General features: G+C 41.7%; 1 protein-coding gene across 1 annotated transcript in view; it reads right to left on the bottom strand.

The window, feature by feature from the left end:
* Nucleotides 1-5,941: 5,941 nt before the first annotated feature.
* The window catches only part of LOC307126920 (tripartite motif-containing protein 16-like), a 37,191-nt gene continuing 18,465 nt past the window's right edge, over nt 5,942-24,667 (bottom strand). Inside the window, exons 2-6 of the mRNA XM_079817791.1 lie at nt 21,775-21,870; nt 21,455-21,688; nt 19,021-19,180; nt 18,820-18,867; nt 5,942-7,954 (exon numbers count right to left, since the gene is read on the bottom strand). Coding sequence (XP_079673917.1) covers nt 7,422-7,954; nt 18,820-18,867; nt 19,021-19,180; nt 21,455-21,688; nt 21,775-21,870 — 1,071 coding nt within the window. The 3' untranslated portion in view covers nt 5,942-7,421. The remainder of the gene's footprint in view (nt 7,955-18,819; nt 18,868-19,020; nt 19,181-21,454; nt 21,689-21,774; nt 21,871-24,667) is intronic.

The raw sequence follows: 24,667 nt of genomic DNA, 5'->3' as shown, positions 1-24,667 counted from the left end.
ATAAAATACAATACCGTTTTTATTTGTATGTATTTTCTACACTTCAGACAGGTGTCTGTCCGGATTTGTGTATAAATGCAAGACGTCACATTAGGCTATTCAATTTGTTTCGTTTTGTGAAAAAAAAAGGATATGTAAATGTGAAGATGTGAACGTTTGTTCGTGGACGTGTGTTGTTTGGAGGATTCAAACGATTTGTCATTGCTTGCACAAGAGCGCATATGAGGAAAACACTCGGACAGTGTGTGAAATAGTATTATAATAAGGGAAAATTTCCCATAGTTACCAAATGATCGTTAATAGTAGGGCTGGGGCGATATATCGCATGACATTGTTAGGCGCATCTCGTCAGTAAAGCCGGTTCCTTGATTAGTAGTAAATCGCCATCACCTGCTTTCAGATGGAGCGGCATTTACTACACAGAGCCGTAGTTCACTGACAAGCTGAGCCATATCGCATTAATTATCGCAGGCAATACGTCCGTGATGGCGATTTACTACTAATCAAGGAACCAGCTTTACTGACGAGATGCGCCTAACAATGTCATGCGATATATCGCCCAGCCCTAGTTAATAGTGTTCAAATATAGGCATCATTGTGACACTTACCGCTACATGTTCTTTTCAGGGTGGAATTCTTGTATGCTGAGAGATGTCAGTTTGTTTTGGTGCACACAACATGCATCGCATTATGAAACTATTCTTTTTGACATCTTGGAGTGAAAACATAGACTGAACTTGAGGCCACGGGCAATCTGCCTCCCGTAGCTCACACACATCTTCCTCTGCTTCGGCCATCATCTTCCAACTAAACGTGCGTTAATTATAAGCGGGTGATGCGTAGCAACCTCTCGCGAAGCAGCCTCTCCAACGTTTCGCGAGACTTGCGAAAGTTATATTAACTTATTTTAAAATATATAATATAATTATTACCATTTGACAGTAACGGAGGAACGCCACCGAATGTAACTTAGTAAAAGTACAGTTTTTTCACAAGAAATTTACTTGAGTAAGAGTAAAAGTACCCATCTTTAAATCTACTCTAAAAGTACAAGTTACCCAAAAAATTTACTCAAGTAAATGTAACGAAGTAAATGTAATTCGTTACTACCCACCTCTGAGCATGTGACACCCTTATTAAAACAGTGACGGTCCAAATTAGACCAATTTAGCGATGACATTACCTTGACTTTATGAGGAGCTGTCAAGGTCGTTACCTAGCTATTTACGATACCTTATTTTACAGTAAATAATCATGAGAAACAGCCGTGGTCGAATATTTTGTCAGAATTAAATAAACGAGAATGAAGGTATTCCTTCATGAATTAATCTCATTATATTTGTCAGGGGATGGCGCTAAACACACATGATCATTGTCTTAAAAACAGCTCGGACAGTCACATTAAAGATATTAAAAATAAATACAAACTACACACAATAATGTAGACTCATTGATGAGTTTATTCATGACGTGAGATTTATGGTTAGTTTAATGATTATGAACACAAATAGGTAAACCATGGGAAAACCAAATTTATATTTATTGCATTAATATAACATCAATTAAACTAAAGCTGGCACAGAGTCATGTATAATCACAAACTAAAGTCGCTATTGTTTCATGTTCATAAATGAGACTTGTGATGGGTCAAACACTAGCTTTTATTCCGCTCACTTTTCCTCGTACTCCACATGCATTTCTCTGTTTTCACACTGTTCTTCACCTCGTGTCCTCCCCATCTCCTGATAGCTCACTGTTGCCACCTATTGGCTAACCTATATCGTAACATCTCCCTTCACATAACAAAGGAAAGTTCTTGAAATTGAACACTACACAACATAACCCAACTCAATTAGAAAACCCCTTATACAGATTAACAGGTTGAACAAAACTATCTGTTGTTCTGCGAATGTCTTAATGAATAGTTAAATAAGCATGACATTGTTTTTGCATATGTATAATATTCCCTTTTTTTTTTTTTTTACATAACATAGTCCGTAGAGTATCTAGCAGGAATTTTGATGTTGGACCTGGTTCTTGTGTGTCTTAGAACTGGGACTGTGGGTGGCGAGGTAGCATCTCTGTTTGTTATTTGCTGTGTGGTGCTCTCTGAAGACTCTCCTGTCACCCAGTAATCATCAATTACGGTGGGTTGGTCTGCCGGTAAGGTGACTTTGAGCTGTTCAGGCACAGGACGAATGTCTTTTCTGTTGCGACTGTATTTTTTGCCTTTCACTAGCAGTATGTAGGACCGGTCACTGAGTTGATCAATGCAGATGCCAAGTGCCCATGTACTGGTTGGGTTATTGGGGTGAAGAAGTACCCGCACTGTCTGTCCTTGAATTATGCTTGGCATGTCCCGTGCTGTAGTGTCATAGCGTTGCTTCACTGCTGCTCGCTTGGCTATTTTTCTTGTGACAACTTCTTGCACTACTTTAGGATGCAGAAGGGCCTCTCCAGCAGGCAGGGTGGTGCGTGTTCTCCTTGACATGAGCCTTTGAATTGGAGAGCTATTGAGGCCTTCTGTTGGGGTGTTTCTCCATGCCAGAACTGCTTTCCACAGGTCTCCCCCTTCCAAGGTGGAGGTTTTTTTTATCAGTGTCTTTGCTATTTTTACAGCTGACTCTGCTTTACCGTTGCTTTGGCTGTGATATGGTGATGATGTGACATGGTTAAAGTCCCATTCCTCTGCGAATTCTTGAAAGTCCATGCCACTGAATGGTGGTCCATTGTCTGTGAAGACTTCAAGGGGAATGCCATGTCTGCTGAACTGTCTTTTGCAGCATTCGATGACTGTGGATGAGGTGTAATCTGGCATTCTGTCTATCTCCCAGTAGTCGGAATAGTAATCCACCATAATTAGGAACATGGAGTCATTTGCAGTAAATAGGTCCATTCCTATTTTAGACCATGGGAGGTGAGGTAGTTTGTGTGGAATCAATGTTTCTTTTTGCTGTTTCACATGGATAGTGTTGCATGTGGCGCAACTGCTGACAAAGTTTTTTACGTCTTCTGTGATGCCAGGCCAGAAAACTGCCTCACAAGCCTTTCTCAGGCTAGCCTCAATTCCAGAGTGACCAGTGTGGATTTTTTCAAAAAAAAAACAGGGCGTAAAGCTTCAGGAATGAGGATCCTCTGTCCTTTGAATATTAGGCCACTGTCACTGGCTAGTTCCTCCTTGAAAGTCCAGAATGGTCGCAATAAGCTGTTGACAGCACATTTGCGGTTGGGCCACCCAGTTTTAATGCAAGCATGTAGTTTTTGGAACAGTGCATCTTTGGCAGAGTGTGTTTTGATGGTTTCCAGTGTCTTTGTGGAGATATTGATACAGCTGGAATGACTAACTTGTTCAAAGTCTTGTGAGGTAAGGCCCATTGCATATACTGAGGCTGGCGTCTGCATTTGTGAGTGTGTCACGCTCGCCTGACGGCTCTCGAGAGAAAGTCGGCAACATGCAAATCCTTGCCTGGTTTGTACTGCAAGTGTATCTGGTATCTTTGTAGCCTCAGTAGCATTCTCTGTAATCGCTTGGGTGCTGTCAGCGTATATGAGACAGGGTGCTGTCAAGTGGCCTGTGATCACTGTGCACAGTGATGTGCTCTCTTCCATGTAGATACTGGTCGAATTTATCACATGCAAAGACAATGGCAAGGCACTCTTTCTCAATCTGTGCGTATTGTTGTTCTGTTGGGATCAGCGTCCTGGACGCAAATGCTACAGGTTGTCCATTCTGTAGGAGGGCTGCCCCTAACCCTTTCTCACTGGCATCACATAGCAGTGTGACCTCCTCTTTGACGTCATAGTATTTAAGTACAGGGTAGTGAGTGACTAAATCTTTGATCTTTTCCAGAGCTGCATCATGTGCTTGTAGCCACGTCCAGTCAAAATCCTTGTCTGTCAGGCGTCTGAGAGGTTCACATATGTCAGACAGACGGGGCAGGAACTTTGCCAAGTAGTTTACAAACCCCAAAAGCCTTTGGAGGGATTTGACGTCGGTCGGTGTTTGCATGTTCTGGATTGCGGTTATTTTCTGCGGGTCCGGGCGTAAGCCTTCATTCGTGAGGAGGTGACCCATGTACGTCACACTAGGGAGCTTCAGCCGGAGTTTCTTTCTGTTCAGCTTCAAATTGACTTCTCTAGCTCTCTGTAGCAGGGCTGAGATGTTCTTGTCATGATCTGCCAATGCGTCTTTTGTAGTGTTGCCACACCCATAGACGAGAATGTCATCTGCAATTACACTGACTCCTCTGAGGCCCTGCAATGCTTCATGCTGTCTCCTTTGGTACTCTTCAGCTGCCGGTTTGATTCCAAATGGCATCCGAAGCCATCTGTATCTTCCTTCAGGCGTCCAAAATGTGGTGAGGTAGCTGCTGGCCTCATCTAGCTTTACTTGCCAATAGCCATCCTTTGCATCAAGAACTGTGAATATTTTTGCATTGGTTATTTCTGGAAGGATTTCTTCAATTGTTGTAATCTGGTAGTGTGATCTGAGCAAAGCTTTGTTCAATGGGGTAGGATCAATGCATATGCGCAGCTTGTCATTCTTTTCAATAACTACCATGTTGCTTATCCACGGAGTCGGTTCCGTAACTTTAGCAATGACCCCCTTTTGTTCCATTTCGTGAATGGCTTTGATGATTTTTGATTTGATGGGAATAGGAATCCGTCTTGGTAACTGCTGTACAGGCTGGACTGTGGGGTTAATCTCAAGGTGTAGCTCCCCTGGGAGGCATCCTAATCCATCAAACACATCATCATACCTGGAGATGATTTCGTCCGTTGTGTTGGGTGCGCCTGGCAACTCTTTCGTGTCAATGTTGTGTATTACATGGTTGGTGTTTATTTGAAGTAGATTGAGTTTCTGGCAGGTTTCAGCTGAAAGCAGTGGTATATGTGATGTCTCCATTACTTGAAATCTGAGGATGTATTTGTGCCCTTCATGGTCTGTTTTGAGGTCACATTCACCCTTAGGCTTGATTAGCGTGCCATCATACAGCTTGAGTGTGGCTTTGCTGGGCATTAAAGCTGGATTGCCATCTTGCAGTAAGCGTTGGAGGTCACGAAAACCGATTACATTGACTGTGGAGCCTGTGTCTAGCTGGCACTTCAGGGTACAATGGGAATCGTCATTGACAGATTTAATATTGTGTGGGGTCAGCTTCAAATTTATGAACCATTTACTTTGGTTGGCTTGCATACAGTTTACATGTGAAATGTACCACATTGCATCTGCTTGTTCTTCAGACTGGATGTCCTCCTCTACTAAGTTCAGCTGTGGTTTGTGTTGTCTTTGTTTGCACACGCGTGCAAAATGATTTCGCTTGCCACATGTTTTACAGGTTACACCATAAGCGGGGCATTTGGCTTTTGCATGCAGTGATCCACAGTAATGGCATGAGTTGTTATGTTGCCTTTTTTTGTGATCCTCAGAAACGTTTGTCTGTTTATACCACTGCCTGCCGCGTTCAGAGTAATTTTCTCGAGAAGTGAAATTGATGACGTCATCCCGCTCCGCTCCGCTTATTTTCTGTATCTGCAATTGCGCCTGTTCACTCGCGCGACACATGTCTATAGCCGTGGTTAGTGTGAGCTTTGGTTCGCGTAATATCCGTGCTTGAGCACTTGAATCCTTTGTGCCTATGACCAGCCGGTCACGGATCAGCTCTTCTCTTAATTCACCAAATTCACATGTATCTGCTAGCTTCCTTAACTTTGCAATGAACTGTTCTGCTGTCTCACACTGAGTTTGTTTACAGTCATTAAACACGAACCTTTCGTAGATCACATTCTTGCATGGTTCAAAATGTGATTGTAATGCATCTAGTATTTTAGTCGGATCCTCCCTGTCTGCCGACGGCATGTGTAGATGGCGTTGAAGTTGATGGCATTCTTTTCCCATCACTGTCAGTAGTGTTGCCACTCGAATTTTTTTGTCTTTTTTATCCAGGCCAGTGGCAATCTCATAATTGTCCCATTGTGCACGGAAAAACGCCCAGTTGCTGTGTGTGTCACCTTTCATGTCCATGGGTTCTGGAACCGGGATGCTGTATGCCATGGCTGCTAGCTGCTGATCTGACTTGACTGAACGATTAACTTGATTAACAAATACGTTGTCCGTTTACTTGCTTGTTCGGCTTGAGTGGTCTTTGTTGGTTCTGACTTCTGACACCATGTTTCATGTTCATAAATGAGACTTGGGATGGGTCAAACACTAGCTTTTATTCCGCTCACTTTTCCTCGTACTTCACATGCATTTCTCTGTTTTCACACTGTTCTTCACCTCGTGTCCTCCCCATCTCCTGATAGCTCACTGTTGTCACCTATTGGCTAACCTATATCGTAACAGCTATGACTGTTATCTATTTCTACAGTAAACTACATGTAGGATAAATGTGTGTGACAGTTGTTTGTACTCCAGCTCTGACACGCAGTGTAATATGGCAGTGTCTGAATTTCTCAGTCCTTATAGTGCACTCGACTGCCATGCACTATATAGGGATCAGAGAATCAGTGAACGAGTGAGAGAGTTCAGACACAGAGTCAGAGCCCGACTCTACGGCTATTCAGAGTCCAGGAATCCACTCTTTTGTAGTCGACTCCCCATCATCACAATCTGACCAGCATAAATACAACAAGTGTGTTTATTCTACTCTGACTGATTCACAACAACATCCCATAAAACCATGAAACTATCTCTTATTCATGAAGGCAAACGTGCCACATTCTGTGAAACCCCACAATCAGATGATTAAACTACAGTAACAAGGAAATAATATAAAATATAAAAAACATAAAATGACATGAATAATAATAAAATGAATAAATGATTAAATGATAAATGGTATAAATCAAATGACAAATATAAACATGACTAATGATTATAAATGATCGATTATAATATAAAATAAAATAAAATAAAATAAAGCACAACACAGATGCATGGTTGAAGTAACACACACACACACACACACACACACACACACACACACAGATTTCTTTTAGAATCATTAGATCCTTCATTTACACAGGAATTGATCAACAAACGGTGTGATTGATTCATTCTCTTCAATCTGAGTCTTAACTCCCTCGACATTGACGTTCTGTTCCTGTATTTCTTTCACTGTTCTTTAAACTCTGCAAATTCACTCTCCACATGTCTTTTGAGATCATCTTTGGATGTCTTAAATTAAGTTTTGAGTTGAAAGTCTTGGATTTGCTGGTATCATCCAGACATATTTGCAGTGAGTCTTCTTCTGTCTCATATTTGCTCTCTCTTCTCTGTTAGTTTCCCTGCCTGTTTGTTCTTTGTTTTATCTTGCTTTTCGCGTTGTTTCCCTCACTCATCCTTAAATATTCTCTGACTTTATTTTTATCTCGTTTAGTGGGAGCTCATCATTTACTCAATCAATGCGGCTCATTCATCAACACATTTTCACTGATGATCCACGTGTAAGCCTAAACCCAGGATAGAGCGGTTTAGTGAATGTGGTCTGGACTGTGTGGATGAGGCTCATTGTGTCTCCAGAGACACTGTAGAAGGACAGAGTTCCTGCACTGGGATCCACATACACTCCTACTCTATTGCTGATGATGGACTCTACAGGGAGATCAGTCTTTATGCTATTGTGTGTATATGAGCAACTGATGGGAGAGCAGAGCAAATTCCAGGACTGATCATTAGCTCCAAACAAACCATTTTTACCCCGTCCCTTCCTGCTGATGCTCTTATATGACACTGATATAAACACACCTTTACGTCCACATCCACTCCACTCAATCTCCCAGTAACTGCGTCCACACACACTCTCTCCACACAACACCTGACGATGCACATCAAATCTGTCTGGATGATCCGGATACGACTGAGGATCTGTTCGAGTGTATTTAACTATTCCCTCAGACAGAAAGAGGCGTTCATTCACTGTGTTCATATCCAGATTTAGCTTATGGGAATCTGATGGAGAGAAAACATATCAGAATCAGGCATTATGAATCTGATCTTTTAATGTACACTGTAAAAAGATTTTTACTGCTTGTTAAATTTACTTAATTAAAATGAGTTAAAACCACACAATTACTAAATATTTTGTTTAATTTTAATGTGTAAAATCCACTTAAATATGTAAAACTGAAGTTTACTTAATCCATTTGGACTATCTGAATAATTAGTGTTGAATAAAGTGAAACTGCAGTGGATTTTTAGTTCCCAGCATGCTTTGCACAGGTCTGGATCAGGAGAGTACATTTTGAAATTAACCCCTAGGAGTCTGAGCTGTTTTGGGGCCCTTTAGAAGTTTTGACATGCTCTGACATTTGTGTTTTTTTCAGTTGCGTATAAACACATTAATGGCAAAAGTGTAATTACACTGTATTCAGCACAAATTGGGCTACCATAATATGAGAGCAACATGTATGTATGTCACAGGGTGTTTTGGTGTTGGTTCATGTTTCATGTTTTTAGTTTATCATGTTTTCTGAGTGTGTCATGTTCACTGTCTTGTTTCCCGGTCTTGTCATGTGATTCCCAGGCCCTCAGTTCTGTCATTGGTTCATTGTTTAATCACTGTTCACAGGTGTCACTTGTCTAGTCATTAGTCTCTGTGTATTTAGCCCTCATGTTTGCTGTGTGTCCTGGTCTGATATTGAGGTTGTTACCACTGTTGGTGAGTTTTGTTTTAGCCATGCTATGTGAGCCATGTCTTTGTTTATAGTTTATGCCAATTCATGCCAAGTCTTTGTTTTACATTTTGAATTTTGATTAAACTGCACTTGGGTTCAGCAACTTGCCTCCAGTGGATTTATTACAATGTACATGCTTATATTTTTGAGAGAAAAATGTTAATGCATGAATTTTGAGAAAAAAATAAAAATAAATTAAGGCCTCAAAACACACAATAGATATGTGTCCACAATACTTTTGACTAATGGGTGTATTTGCCTAGAGTTTTTGCTTCAAACTGGTGTGAGAATCATTGAGCCTACTCATTCACATAAAACAATACACTGATTTAAAATTTGTAAGACAGTTTTTCTTCACAAAGCCAGTATGTGAGGAGGCGTGATATCTAATGAATAATGATGGATATCACCTGAGAGGACAGAAGAACATAATAGTCTGCATAATGACCTGCATAATGAATGAACTTAATTCAGGTGTGTGACTGAGAGCAACAGGACAAAGGACATATATTATGTATTGTACTTGGTAAATGGACTGCATTTATATAGCGCTTTCAAGAGACCCATGGCCATCCAAAGCGCTTTACATCTTGCCTCACATTCACCCATTCATACACAGACGGCGGTGTCAGCCATGCAAGGCTCCATCCAGCTCATCAGGAGCAGCTGGGGTTAGGTGTCTTGCTCATGGACACCTCGACACTTGGTCAGGTGGAACCGGGGATTGAACCACCAACCTTCCGGTTTGTAGACAACTTACATGAACCACTGAACCACTGCGCCCCTACTTATCTAGTAAATGCATCTTGATTTAAGAATGTTTAAATATTTAGACTAGAAACAAGACTAAAATTACTAAGAGCATTTTTTACTATTTTTATGTTTTTAAAAGTAGTCACATGTAAAAAAATAATATTAAATCATTAAAATTAAGATACAATTTATACAAAACGAAATTCAAAGTAAAGAAAGCAATTCACTTTCTACAAAACATCTCGGTTACGACTGTAACCTTAGTTCCCTGAATAGGGAACGAGACGCTGCGTCACCGCTTTGGGAACGCCTCTGCGTGATTGGGTCGTGAAGCGTGTATGTAATCAGTTCAATAGAGAGACGGAACGTCATAGGCGGATGACGTCATTGACCGGAGGTTATAAAGCAGAGCAGGAAGTACAAGCCCACAGCTTCTGGAAGGGATGAAGCAAGACTGTTGCGGCATGCGGGGAGTATGGCAGAGTGACGCAGCGTCTTGTTCCCTATTCAGGAAACTACGGTTACAGTCGTAACCGAGACATTCCCTTTCAAGGGAACTTGCGCTGCGTCACCGCTTTGGGAACGAGAATACCCACGTCCCCATAGGAGCCGGGTGCCCGCAGTGACTCTGTCTAAGGGGCGAGCACCCGAGTCCCAGGAGTAGCATTAATGTCGAGCTCGTAGAACCTGACGAAAGTGTGCGGTGAGGACCAGCCTGCCGCATCACAAACATCCTGCAGGGAGGCCCCTGCCAAAAGTGCCTGAGAGGCATCCATACTCCTAGTTGAGTGGGCCCGGACAGCCAAAGGAGAAGGCCGTCCGGCCGCAACATAAGCAAGTGAGATAGCCTCGACTACCCACTTGCTCATCCTCTGCTTTGACGTAGGGCCCCCCCTCGAGGGTGGCCCATAACAAACGAACAACTGTTCTGATCTTCTCCACAGGGCAGCTCTGTGGACATAGGCGTCTAGTGCCCGGACAGGACAATGCCGATTAAGTCTCTCTTGGTCTGACTTAAGAAATGGAGGAGGACAGAAGGCCTGCAGTACTAAGTGTCTTACAGGATTAATAGGGACCTTAGGAATATAACCCGGCCTAGGATGCAAAAAGGCCTTAGCCATGCCGGGGGCAAATTCCAAGCATGAGGGTGCCACAGAGAGGGCTTGCAAATCCCCTATTCTTTTCAAAGAATATATAGCAAGAAGAAAGATAGTCTTTAAAGTGAGAAACTTCTCAGAAACTTCCTCGAGCGGCTCAAAGGGAGCCTCGGAAAGGCCTTTGAGGACGACAGCGAGGTCCCAGGCCGGCACCCTGGTGCGAACTGCAGGTCTCAACCTCAAAGTGCCATGAAGGAAACGAGTAACGTAAGGGCAGCATACCACACTCCTTTGGGTGGTGTTTCATTGGAGCGACACAATGAAACTCCACCCAAAGGAGTGTGGTAAGCTGCTAAGGCCGCCACGTACACCTTTAATGTGGAGGGAGTTAACCCAGCGGAGACCCTCTCCTGCAGGAACTCCAGCACCGCGCTCGCAGGGCAGTTAACTGGATCCCACAGGGGATCTCTGCACCATAAGGTGAAGAGTCTCCACTTCAAAGCATACAGTTTCCTCGTGGAAGGAGCTCTAGAGTGTAGAATGGTCTCCACAACTTCGGTTGAGAGACCAGAACTCATGAGCTGGGCCCCCTCAGAGGCCAAGCCCACAGTTTCCACAACTCTGGGCGAGGGTGTATGAAGACACTGCCCGCCTGAGAGAGAAGGTCCCTCCTGAGTGGAATCTCCAGGGGAGAGCCGTCGAGGAGAGACACAATGTCCGAGAACCAAACTCGGCCCGGCCAGAATGGGACTACTAACAACAGACGGGCCGGGCACTATCCTGACGCACTCTCTCTAGAACTCCCGGAAGCAGAGCAATTGGGGAAAATGCTTACAGGGGCAGCCTCGGACACTGTTTGTGGTGAGTGTATGCGTGCTGCTTCCACAATCTCGACACCTCAGTGTGGAGATAGGTGAAAAACGGCATGCCCCAACGTGGAGGCTGCACAGAGAGGGGTGGCAGGAAGAGCTCATTCGAGCCTGCTTTTAACTGAGGCACGCTCCTGATTATCTTGTGGTCAGTCGATGTTTAATTTAGACACAGCTCTGCACAAAACCTCCATGAGCTCCTCACTGGCAGGAGATTGAAGTGGCGAGTCTTCAATCCCTGCAACGATACTGCAGACATCCAACTCCTCAGAGCCGCAGAAACTGCAGCGCAGGCTTTAAAAAAAAAAGGGTTTTAAAAAAGGGGCGGGCCCATCTCTAACCCCCCTGACCCTCGAGCGCCGACTGCGCGTGCTGCTCTCCCAAACAAACAACACACATCAAGTGTGTATCGCCGCTCGTGATATAGCTTGGGCAGGGAGGAACACACTGTTCAGTTCAATTTTCAGTTCAATTTTATTTATATAGCACGTTTAAAAACAACCATAGTTGACCGAAGTGCTTAACAAAATTCAAAATCAAAGAGATAATATACACAAACAATACACAGTATACAATACAAAATAACCAACAGCACAACAACAAAGTCAAGGTCAAGATATCAAAGCTCAACTTGATTTGAAAGCCAATGCATAATAATGGGTCTTAAGCAAGGACTTGAATGTTTCAATGGTCTGGGCTGTTCTTACATGAATGGGTAGACCATTCCAAAGATGGTCCACTGCAAAGGCTCGGTCACCTTTATTTTTTAACCTGGATCTGGGCACATCAAGGAGCATCTGATTGGAAGACCTCAGTGCTCTGACAGGTGTGTGGACATGCAAAAGCTCTGATAAATAGGAGGGCGATAACCCATTTAAGATCTTGAAAACAGTTAAAACTATTTTAAATTCGATCCTGAAACAAACCGGAAGCCAGTGGAGTGTTGCCAAAACCGGTGTGATGTGGTCGCACTTTTTAGTCCCAGTTAAAAGTCGAGCTGCTGCGTTCTGCGTTCTAACTGTAACCGGCGAAGAGATGACTGATCCAATCCAACATACAGAGAGTTAGAGTAATCTAAATGGGACGTAATAAATGCAATGTATGACTCTTTCAAAGTCTTTACGTAGCAGCTAAGGTTTAACCCTAGCCAATAGTCTCAGCTGAAAGAAACTGGTTTTAACAACAGAGCTAATCTGTTTATCAAATTTAAAATCACTGTCAAAAATCACACCCAGTTTCTTGGTAAAAGGTCGAATATGAGAACCTAAAGTACCAAGAGCATCAACACAGGCACTAAAATGTACAGCACGACCAAACACAACAATTTCAGTCTTATTATCATTGAGACAGAGAAAGTTTTGATCCAACCAAATTTTGATATCACTCAAGCAGTTCAACAAAGGCTGGACAGTATCCTTGTCATTGTTTTTTACAGGCAAATAGATTTGTACATCGTCTGCAAAACAGTGGAAAGACATGTTATGTTTTTTTAAAATGGACCCTAAGGGCAGCATGTACAGAGAAAAGAGCATGGGTCCCAAAATGGAACCTTGGGGGACCCCACAAGAAAGAGGGGCAGCAGATGAAGAGCAATTCCCAAGGTGGACAGAAAAACTTCCATCTGCCAAATATGATTCAAACCATTTTAGGGCCATGCCCGTAATGCCAACACTTTGATTGAGTCGGGATAAAAGGATAGAGTGGTTGACAGTGTCAAAGGCGGCAGTCAAATCTAAGAGCACTAAAACAGCTGAGTTTCCTGAGTCAACCTCTAAGAGTAGATCGTTATAGACTCTTAGAAGGGCAGTTTCAGTACTATGGCGGGGCTTAAAACCAGACTGGAACTTTTCATAAATATTAAAATCATCTAAAAATGATTGTAATTGATTATAAACAACCTTCTCCAAGATTTTAGATAAGAAGGGAAGTTTAGAAATAGGTCTAAAATTAGACAAAACTGAAGGATCCAGATTTTTCTTTTTTAAAAGAGGTTGCACGACAGCATGTTGAAAAGCAGCTGGCACACAACCTGAGCTGAGTGATGTGTTAACCAAGGTTAAAATACTGGACCCAACAGTGTTAAAAACATCTTTGAGTAAACGGGCAGGGATACTGTCCAGCAGGCAGTTTGCAGGACGAAGCTGCTTAACTATGTCCGAGAGAACATGTAATGTAACCGGCTCAAACTGCTGGAAGACAGCTGGGCATAAAGATGGAACAGAGGGGTCACTGGTAAAAGCAGAGGATGAAAAGCTCAGGCCAGCAATTTTATCTATAAAGTGTTTCAGGAAGTTTTTACACAACAATGTGGATGGCACAGCACAGTCAATTTCACAAGGGTTAACAAGAGAATTGAACACTTTAAAGAGAACCTGAGGCCTCTGGGTGTTATTAGCAACCAGGTGAGATAAAAAATGAGTTTTAGCAGATTTAACTGCTCCCTGGTATTTATGTAAGGCGTCCTTTAAAATGTGAAATGACACTTGTAGTTTGTCCTTCTTCCACTTTCTCTCAGCAGTTCTGCAGGTACGTCTGAGAGAGCGGGTATAGTCATTTAGCCAAGGTTCAGTAAGCGCTTTAGTGCATTTATCCCTCCATGGAGCAACAGAGTCGAGTATCTTAGTACAAGTATAGTCAAAAAGGTTTGTGAGTTCCTCCACATTAAGATTACAATCTTCAATACTGAACAGCACTGAGTCTTTAAAGGCAGCAGAAAACTGAGAGGCAGTTAGAGGATTAATTGCACGCACACTGCGTGCGGGAGCAACAGTTGAAGTGACCGAGCAGGGGACAACTATAGTAAATATAACGGGCAGATGCTCCGACATACAAGTGTCACATATTTCATCAATGGCAACATCTAAACCATATGACAGTATGAGATCCAAAGTATGTCCTTTTTCATGTGTCGGGCCAGAGACAGACTGCGTAAGATTAAAAGAGTCAATAAGATTAAGAAAATCCTTAGACATAGGTCTGGATTCGCAGCACACATGTATATTAAAATCACCAACGATTAAAAAGCGATCATATTTTAACGCAATCCCAGCCACAAAGTCAGCAAAGTCCTGAATAAAATCCTTATTAAACTTTGGAGGTCGATACACCACCGCACATAATACCATCACTGGAAGATTCGCCTCAAACAGCTGCAGCTCAAAGCTAGAGCAGCGGTCAAACGGAATCTCCCGACACTGAAAGACACACTTAAACGCAGCGGCCAATCCTCCACCTCTACCTGTGGTCCGAGGAAAAACTAAGGAAGCCACATCGAGGAGGAAGAAGTTCAGAGAAAGGCGTGAGCTCGCCATCATGAAGCCAGGTTTCTGTTAAGAACATAAAATCCAACTCACGAGAAGTGAAGAAGTCATTGAGGAGAAAAGTCTTGTTGGCTAGCGATCTAGCATTAAACAAAGACAGGCGAAGAGTTTGATCCTCACTGCCTGGAGGCGCCGCACGATCTAGCGGGCGCAGGTTCGAAAAATCCACACCGCCTCGGTGGATCCGAGCCCGCATGGGAGAAGATGGTGCCATCAGCAGGTGGGCTTCGGAAATAACCCATGAGCCAGGGACAACTGGACAGAGCCAGCGGCCTCTCATCCTCAGCAAACGCCCGGCAGCAGGAATGTAGCGTCCATCAGGACCCGTCACACAGGTGGACGCCAGGTAAGCCCTGAATCCGACCAGTACACCTCCGCGTTTACCCTGTTGCTTGTAGCGCTTCTTACGGGGAAGAACAACAGGTGAACGGCGCAGATACTCAGGTATATCCGACAGCAAAGGAGGAAGCCTCGAGGTCCAGTGGTCTCCCAAAACATGTTTTTCAGACAATATATCAGCAGATATTCGAATGTTGAAAAGTGTGTGGCGATCATAAACTAGCAAAGCAGAGACATCTCGACAGTATGTACAGATAAATAGGGCGATAGCAAACAACAAACTAAGTAGACGAGACAGACGGCTTGCCATGCACACTGGCGCCATCATGTCCTCATGTCATCACTGTCACCCTGTCACACTGTCTGTAATGCTGCTCGCTCGCCATAGTGTCTCTCATCTATCAGTATGTGTTGCAACTTGTTGTCAACTCAAACTCCACATTTTCAAAACGGTTAACACACAGGCCTAAACAGTGGCACTCATGGTCAAAATGACTCTAACTGCGCCAAAACATTTAAAATATGCAACAAAAGCAAATTTTGCCTTCAAAAAACACAACTTGCAAACAAGTATTTGAGCTCTTTCAGTCAATCATTACACAATGGGAATGAGTAAACAATTACATAAAGCATATCACTGAAGATATTTCTGTATCTACTGTACAGCAACATTACCTGTTCTCCCGTCAAAAAGTTCTGACAATGGATGCAACAGTGCTCCTGTTTAGGGACTCTTTGTCCAGCCTCTCTAAGAGAAAGGCAATGATTGATAACGTGATCAATAACAGTTGCCCGAATTTAATCTGAAACCTGAGCCCTCCAACTACACCTCCACCTCGCACACGGACTCCTCTTCCTCTGACCCCTCTTCCTCTGACCCCTCTACCTCTTCCTCTCACTCTCATCTGCCTTAGACCTCCTCAATCCATGCTGGCACAGAACAACACAGACGTGGCACCTTTTTTTTAATAAGGCCTGCAGACTGATTGCTAATTGAAGATTTGTGTAAAGGAGTGTCAAACAGGTGCTCCAGTGATTTCATACTGATCTAGGTAGTTTCTAATAGTTAGGAACACATGGTTTCTGTTTGATTACCATAGCTAAAACAATGGAGTTTGGACTACTTGAATGAGATCCGTGTTAACTGTTTTGCAAAAGGGTGGGGAAAATGTGTCAATCCAATGAGAAAGGGTTAACACATTTGCAAGACAGGTCTTCTGCTCTGCTGAGATAGTGATGATGAAAACTGAGTGGATCCTAGTTTCTTTAACCAGGTCAAAGCAATCAAGAAAAACTGTAACTCGATAAAACAAACTTTGATATAAAATTTGAAAAATAACATTAGGCTATAATATTTAAACATCAATATGAAGCAAAATACATTTGACTGGTACTATATTTATAGCATCTGAGCAGACATTTGCGCATAAAAGCTTTATTGATGTGACACTTTAGGTTTTATTTTACAATAAACACGTTATAATCTGTCCAAAACAGGCCAAATAAATCTTGTCTAAACAGTCTTGCGTGTATGACAATTTATATTGCAGCAGGATTTATACTTAAACAGTCTTTTTGGTTTTAATATTCACAGATGCTAACAGAATAAACTTAACAGAATAAAACCTACCTTACAATCATCCCTAAATCCGTTGCTTTAAGAAATTAACAGCTTTTCATGAGATGAATTATTCCTCAACGCGTCTCAAAACGATGAAGCTGAAGTAACGTTACAGCGCTTCACTAGATGTTTGTATGAGTTTTTACAGTCTATGGAGTTGATCCGTGGACGTGGGCGTGGTCGTATTAGCGGATAATGAAGTGGCTCGCAGGTGACTGACATCACTCTCTTTTCGAACAGATTACATAAACACAGAATATTTGTTTTCGATTTGGTTTACATTGTTTAAAACCTGACATTTCAGCATTTCTTTAGACATGTCTCATGTTTGTGAGACAAGTATTCACTAAACTAGAGTTCATTTTCTGAAGACTATCTGAATGAATGTCTTTGACAGAGAGGCTGTAGATTGCGCATCATGTTTGTTTTCTTTATTTTGCAAAAAGCAAAACATTTTGTTTTTATTGTGACTGTACACAAAAAAATAGAAACTTAACAGATTATAATGATGTATAACACTTACCTGAATGATAAAAAAATGACAGAGTTATTTGAGTCTCTTTGGCACTGGTAAGAAAAAAAGTGAGTCGATCACACCGGCGCGACCGCCGACTCGAGGGGGTTAAGTGTTATTTTATGCGTTTTTGAGGGAAAGGCCTGTTAGTGTTTAATGATCAGTTATGTTTGACATGTAAAATAGTTTCTGTAAGTTCAGAAGAATGTTTGTGTTCAGGCCGTGTGAGGCGACATGACAAACATCATGTGTCGCTTTATTCAATGAGCAATAACTGCACTCATACTGAGACTAGTCTCTTCTTACTTCCTCATACCATATGTTACATACAATAACACTTAACATAATTGTCTTTAGCATTTGCTAGTTATTATCTAGAACAGGAACTTAAATCTATTAATTTGGTTCAGAAAAACATTATTTGTTTAAATTAACTTGTTTTAGTCTTGTTGTACGGACCTGACCTAAACTAATTGTGTGGAAAAGTTGTTCTTAATTGAATTAAGTTAATTGAACTATTGGTCATTTAACTTTTTTTGAATGTTCAGAATAATTTCAAATAAAGACATATTTTTTAAAATGATTGAAAAAAGTTTCATTTTCACTTTCATTTTGTATAAATTGTATCTTAATTTTAATCAATGTTTCATCAGCCAATTGCCTGGATTTAATAAATAAGAAGCAAATAGACATAATAATAGATATAATAATGATGAGGCACCTGCAAACTGGAGCACATATCAAATGAACAGAAACTCAGCGTATCGGCTACTTGCCTCAGAGACATGATATTTGAGTGATATTGTGTGTATCAGATGTATCATCATTATTCATGATTCTTAACACCTCCTCGCATACTGCCTTTGTAAAGAAAAAGTGTCTTACAAAATGTAAATGAATATATTGTTTTATGTGAATGAGTAGGCTCAATGATTCTCACATCAGTTTGAAGCACAAACTCTAGGCAACAACACCCATTAGTCAAAAGTCTTGTGGACACATATCTATTGTGTGTTTTGTGGCCTTATTTCAGTTTTTAATTTGTTTGTTTTTTCAAAAACCATGCATAAACATTATTCTCTCAAAAATACTTTTGCCATTAATATGTTTATAAGCAACTGAAAAAACCCCACAAATGTCAAAGCATGTCAAAACTTCTAAAAGGCCCCAAAACTGTGCAGACCCACAGGGGTTAATTATTGGCTTATTTCTGCTTATTTATCCATCACATTTTTGATAATTTACAAATAATGCTAATATGCCCATAATATGTGTTCAATTCATTATGAATTATTGGATTGTTAAATCTTAATGACCACATAAATAGTGGCTAATATGCCTTTAATATATGTAAAGTTAATCATCATTGTATTAATGCTTAACTACCACATAATTATGGACCTTTAAAACAAAGTGTTACTCAGTGTTAAACTGATTTTTTTCAGTGTAGCTGAACTCTTCTAGTTCAATATGTCAGCAGTCCCAGTACACTTTACCAGATATCCTGTGCAAATCATCATTTACATGATCAACTCTAAAGCTCTTCTGTCATGTTTTCTTTCTCCTTCTACTGGAAGAACATGAACACACTCAGTGAGTTTTTCTGCTTGTTTTCTTGGTGACTTACATTGTAGGAAGTCGTCCCTGGGCCTGGGAACAGTGTTGGTGGAAGTGACTGTGGAAATCAACAGACATGAAGAGTGTGATTATCATGTCAAGAGAAAATGATCCCTGCATCCATTCCTAAGACATTTCTAATATGATCTTCTACATGATATGAGATGATGGAGGATGATTTCTGAGAGTAGATGAATCTCCAGGACTTTACCTCTGTCAGAGATCTTCTTCAGCTCCTCTTTGCAGAAATCCTCCAGTTTTTCTCTCAGATTATTGACAGTTTCTTTCATGACATCCAAAAAGGAGAGAGAACTGAAGGAATTGTCATTTACGTCTGTAGATTCAGGAGGAGCTGAGAGAGACTGGAAACTCTACAGGAAACAGAAATCAAATCTCATCACCTCCACACTTCAGCCAATAACCTGCACTACTGTCAGATTTGAGCGGCTCTTGTTGATCTTTAGTAACTTTCCTCAATCCAGCACTACTTCTCATATTCATTATATGACATTAGAGATACAAATTCTAGCATTTGCCATTTACACCATATGTGAACTTTCTAGGAAATCATTTGGAAGATAAAGCATCTCCCAATAACATAAATGTAACAGATCAAGTGCATTAGTGGTGTCACATTCAGGGCCGTTTCTAGACACAGGGGAAATAGTTAACACGGTAACCTAGTGACACTGCATTTTAGCAGAAAATCCCCATGTGCTAAGAACATGTGAGCAGCTGAATATTAGCCATAAGAAAAATATTTTAAATGTTATTAGAAAGACTGTGATGCTGAATCTACATATTTTAGTGCATATTGAAATTATATATTTAAAAAATGAATGACAGCAACAGCAAAATACAGTGTTGGGTTTATTATGACCACATAAAAAAAATAAAAAAATAAACAATTTGTCCAGAAACCATGAAAGTGATCCATTCACATCTGGAAATAAAACGTCTAGATTACTACTGTACCCCCGTTGACTGAAGGATGGAACAGAGACGTTTCATTGGAGCCCAATCACCTCCATCTCTAAGTTCACCAACACACGGGCTGGGTTTGCCTCCTCCGGCCACTGCGCTTGAATTCACCACATGGTCCTGAAAGGGAGTGCGAACTCTTGGCACGATTCGCTGATTGAAAATGCCTGCAGGCCCCCCACACTCTTGAATGAAGTGCACATGGTTAGGAATGCTTTCTTTACTTTCAGGACTTTAAGCTTAACTGACTTTAGGGGCTTGAAGGGAGCACTCTGTAGACCCGAAAGGACGACAGAGAGGTCCCAGGAGGGGATGAGGCGTGGCCTGGGAGAATTTCTCCTCCTGGCGCCTCTCAGCAAACTGCTTTCCCAAATGACCTGCCATCACCAGCATCATGATGTGCTGAAATGGTGGTGACATATACCTTCAAGGTGGAGCGCTCCAAGCCCTCTTGAAGGAAGAAAAGCACAGAGCTGACCGGGCATTTTCGGCCCGGGCTGCACTCAGCGAACAGACTCCGCTTCAATGCATAAGCACACCTTGTAGAGGAGCTCTAGCTGAAGAGATAGACTCAACTACCACTGGCAGTAGGTCACTTAAGTCCTCCACGTCCCATCCAGAGACCACATGTGGAGGTTCCAGAGGTCTGCTGGATGAGGGTGCCATATGGTGCCCTGGCCCTGAGAAAGCAGGTCCTTCCTCAGGAGAATCCGCCAGGGGCTGTCACGCGCAGCATCAGTTCTGGGAACCAAGTCCGGTTGGGCCAGTACGGCACAACTAACAAGACCTGCTCGTCATCCTCCCTGACCTTGCACAGTGTCTATGCAAGGTGGCTTACTGGGGGAAACGCATATTTACGCAGGCCCTGGGGCCATCTCTGTGCCAGTACATCCATGCTGAGGGTCCAGTCGGTGTACATTCTTGTCACATCTTGAAAAAGACGATCACCTGTGCTCGCTTTATTAGGGAAACTGCTCTGAACAGTGAAGCGCTGCACTCTCCATGCACAGCAAGCTGGATTGTGCAAAACCGCAGAATGCGCCTTCAACGAATGCGCCACGACAAGCTGCAAGCAATTGCTTGTTAGCAATTAAAATTTCGATTTGCTCTTTTCTTTGTAGAAATGTACTCTTTGTCTAGAAAGGTGAATAGAAAGAGCGATCACAGTACAACCTTTTGGCTCCGAAGCAAAAATAGGAATGAAGTGAGTAATGCGTGTCCTATTTTTACCCATATGTCTGGGTAGGTGGGACTCGGCATGCAAATGTGATCTACATGGACATACTCATGGGTGTGATCCTCAAGGGAACAGTCAAACAATTATGAAATTGGTATCATCAAGTTAATTGATTTCACCATGATGTAAGAAACCAGATGGGATCATTTTTTAAAAAAATTGTTTTAAATGTTCTGTAAGTTTTGAACTGTTTGTTGCACTTGTGGAGTTGTGGATTAAGAGATTTCCAGAACTGAAAAGCATTTATAAGTGTTGTTTATTTTAAAACAAGATGATCAGATGAAAATCTACCTTATAATTATATAAGACAACACACAAAATTCCTGACAACATTGCAGTCAACGGCTCATTCTGCTCTCATGAAATGTTTCTCTATGAGTCTCTTGCTCAAATCTACTATGAACCCTTTCTTCTAGATCTCTGTTACCTGCAGGAAATGGATGTGATCCTGTGTGTTTGAAAGCTGCTCCAGCTCAGCGTCTCTCATCCTCAGATCATTGATCTCCAGCTCCAGTTGCTTCAGTTGTTCTTCAGCTCGACTCACTGCAATCTTTTCCTGATCTCTGATCCGCTGTGTGGCCTCAGAGGGGCTTCTCTCAATGAGGCGGATGAGCTCAGTGAAGATCCTCTCACTGTCCTGCACTGCTGTCTGTGCAGTGCTCTGTTAGGACACACATCATAATCACACAGTGGCTTCAGTGAGTCCTGGCTGAGATTTCTCAAACTTCTCTTCTTCTCCAGACTCACCTTATGAGCCTCCACAGCCTCTCTCAACTGCTGAAGAAATTTCTTTCTCTGCTGGATTCTCTGCTGGAACAACATCTGCGTCTCCTTCAGCTGGTGCTAAAACACAAACCAATAACAGAGATGTCCCATCACATTACTGTCAGTATATCTGTCAAGGTTCTGTCAGTTTATTCTTGGTTTTGTGTCAGAGCCCTGACACTCCTGTATTGTCTTGTTTTTGTGCGTTTTCTTGTCTGTGTGCCTTGTTTCCTTTTCAAAGCATGGTGTTCGGATTCCGACACATGTCTAGTTTGGTTTCAGTTCTGTGTCGGGATTCAGACATTCGTGCTTCCTTGTGTTTTTATTCTGTTGTGAGTGCACAGGATGAGCATTTCGCTCATTCTCGTGCGCTCTGTCTTATTGTGTAAGTGTGTGGTTTTGAGTTCGCTCTGTCATGCCTTGTCCAGTTTTCGGTCTTGAGCCTGAAGTGGTGGTGCGATATCTGGAAATCACATTTCCATTAAAAATTGATTTTGGGAGGTGGAAAGATGGCGCCGTAGAGTTCTGACGCAACTCGAATGAGCTCCGACAATATTCGTTCAATTATCCTTTTAAGTGCTTGCTAATTCACACAAAAAATTTACTTTATCTTTAATAATGAGTCTAGAAGATTATTTCGCAAAACTGACTAGTAGTAAATCTAAGAAAATGAAAAAATAGATGAAAATCGGGCCAGTTAAGCCTGAACAAGCTACTATGGAGGCCTGCACCTCCGTCAATGAAGCGGAGCTGGTTTTACTAACGGCAATGGAAAAGATGACACATAAAATATAATGTGTGCTATAGATACTAAAATTGCTACGTTCCTGGAAGCAATACATGACCAAACAGTCCAACTTTAGATGATGAATCCGTGAATTGGGGATGCGGAAGGGAGGATTGCTGCTGTTGAGACTCTTATTTCATCCGTGGACGCAAAAACAGCGGCCTTGGAGAAACAGGTGCGCGAATTGACGGACCACATCGATGACCTGGAAAACCGAGGACACAGATGCAACGTTCGAATCATCGGCCTACCTGAAGCGGCAGAGGGCTCTGATCCAGTTAAATTCTTGTAAAAGTGGATCCCTGATCATCTTCAGATAACCACTAAAGCTGGGCACATCAAGTTGGATCGGGTGCATCGGTCGCTAGCAACGAAACTGGGTCTGAATCAACGTCTCAGACCTGTGATCATCAAACTCCACAACTTCACAGATAAACAACGTGTTATGGATGAAGCGCAGTGTGCTGGAGACGACAAGGGCCTTATTCTTCAATGATTTTTCAGCGGCATTGATAAAAAAACACAAGGCGTTTGATCAGGTGAAAGCACGGCTGAAGGAAAAGAAGATTGATTATGCACTTCTGTACCCAGCAATATTAAGAGTGATGATCGACGGAAAGCCTAAGAAATTGGGTATCCCAGAAGAAGCATCTGCTTTTGTGGATGCTTGGGATAAATTAGTGCAGGTTTGTCTTGTAAAATTCAGATTATCTGGTGGATTTACTACTCTAGTTTCAGTAGAGTATGTGTTTTGTTTAACAGCCCAATGTTGTAATCGTATGTTCTTTTAATTTGCAAGCATACTCTTGGTAGCTCGTTAGGAGTAGGTTTTCATTTTTATTTTTTCTAAGGGCATGTGTGCTGTGAAGTGGGATAGCCTCGTTCTCCTTTTCTTTATCAGTCTGGTATGTAAATCATTAGAGGTTGTAGATGGAAAGTTCAGGGAAAAGACTGAATTCCCTCGTAGGTTAAGCTACAGGAATTACACCAATGTTTGTCTGATCGCTTGAATTTGTGTTCACTTAGTGTTTTTCTGCTTTTTGTTTTTTGCTTTGATCAGCTCAATCTGTTTAAAGATCATAGTGCATAGGCTACTGGTACAGTGATGGAATGATTGTGGAATACAAAGATCAAAATAGTATGTACATTACAGATTAACATTTGAAGTGCTTGTGCTAAATGTTACACTCTCAGATAAAAATCCCTATTATCTTTTGCTTTGGCTACCATATATAGACCGCCAGGGCCCTATTTTGATTCCTTAAAAGAGTTTGCGGATTTTCTATCAGACCTAATGGTTACTGTCGATAAAGCACTGATTGTCGGTGATTTGAACATTCACGTAGATAATACAAACGATGCGCTAGGGGTTGCGTTTACAGATTTATTAAACTCCTTTGGGGTCAAGCAAAATGTAAATGGACCCACTCATCGTTTTAATCATACACTAGATTTCATTATATCACATGGAATCAATCCTACTGATATAGACATCATACCGCAAAGTGATGATGTCACCGATCACTACCTTGTAATGGGCACACTGCGTACTGCTGATATTTTACATAGTGCTCCGCGTTATAGACCAGGAAGAACAATTCTCCCAAACACTATTGATGAATTCACAAATAACCTACCAGATTTATCTCAGCTGCTCAGTAAACCCAAACACACAAATGAACCAGAGGAAATGACTAGCAGTATGAGCACCATTTTCTCTAGTACATTAGAAACGGTTACACCGATCAGATTAAACAAGGTGAGAGAGAAAAATACTGCACCGTGGTACAACAATATTACTCATGCTATCAAGAGAGAAACTCGTAATCTAGCGCGCAAATGAAAACAAACACGTTTAGAGGTCTTTAGAATCGCGTGGAAAGACAGCACTTCCCGTTTTTAAAAGGCTCTAGCATTACCATAAACTGATAGAAAATAACCAAAACAATGCCAGGTTTTTATTTAGTACAGTGGCCAAATTAACAAATAAACGCACATCAGCTGAACAAAATATTCCAGTACAGTTTATATATATAAACTGTATATATATGTATATATATAGAATTTAGCTTCATCCCCTCGCTTCAA

Source organism: Gobio gobio, assembly GCF_949357685.1.
Source record: "Gobio gobio genome assembly, chromosome: 5".
Classification (NCBI taxonomy): Eukaryota; Metazoa; Chordata; class Actinopteri; order Cypriniformes; family Gobionidae; genus Gobio; species Gobio gobio.
The sequence above is the reverse complement of the archived record's forward strand: the minus strand, read 5'-3'. Positions and strand labels throughout refer to the sequence as shown.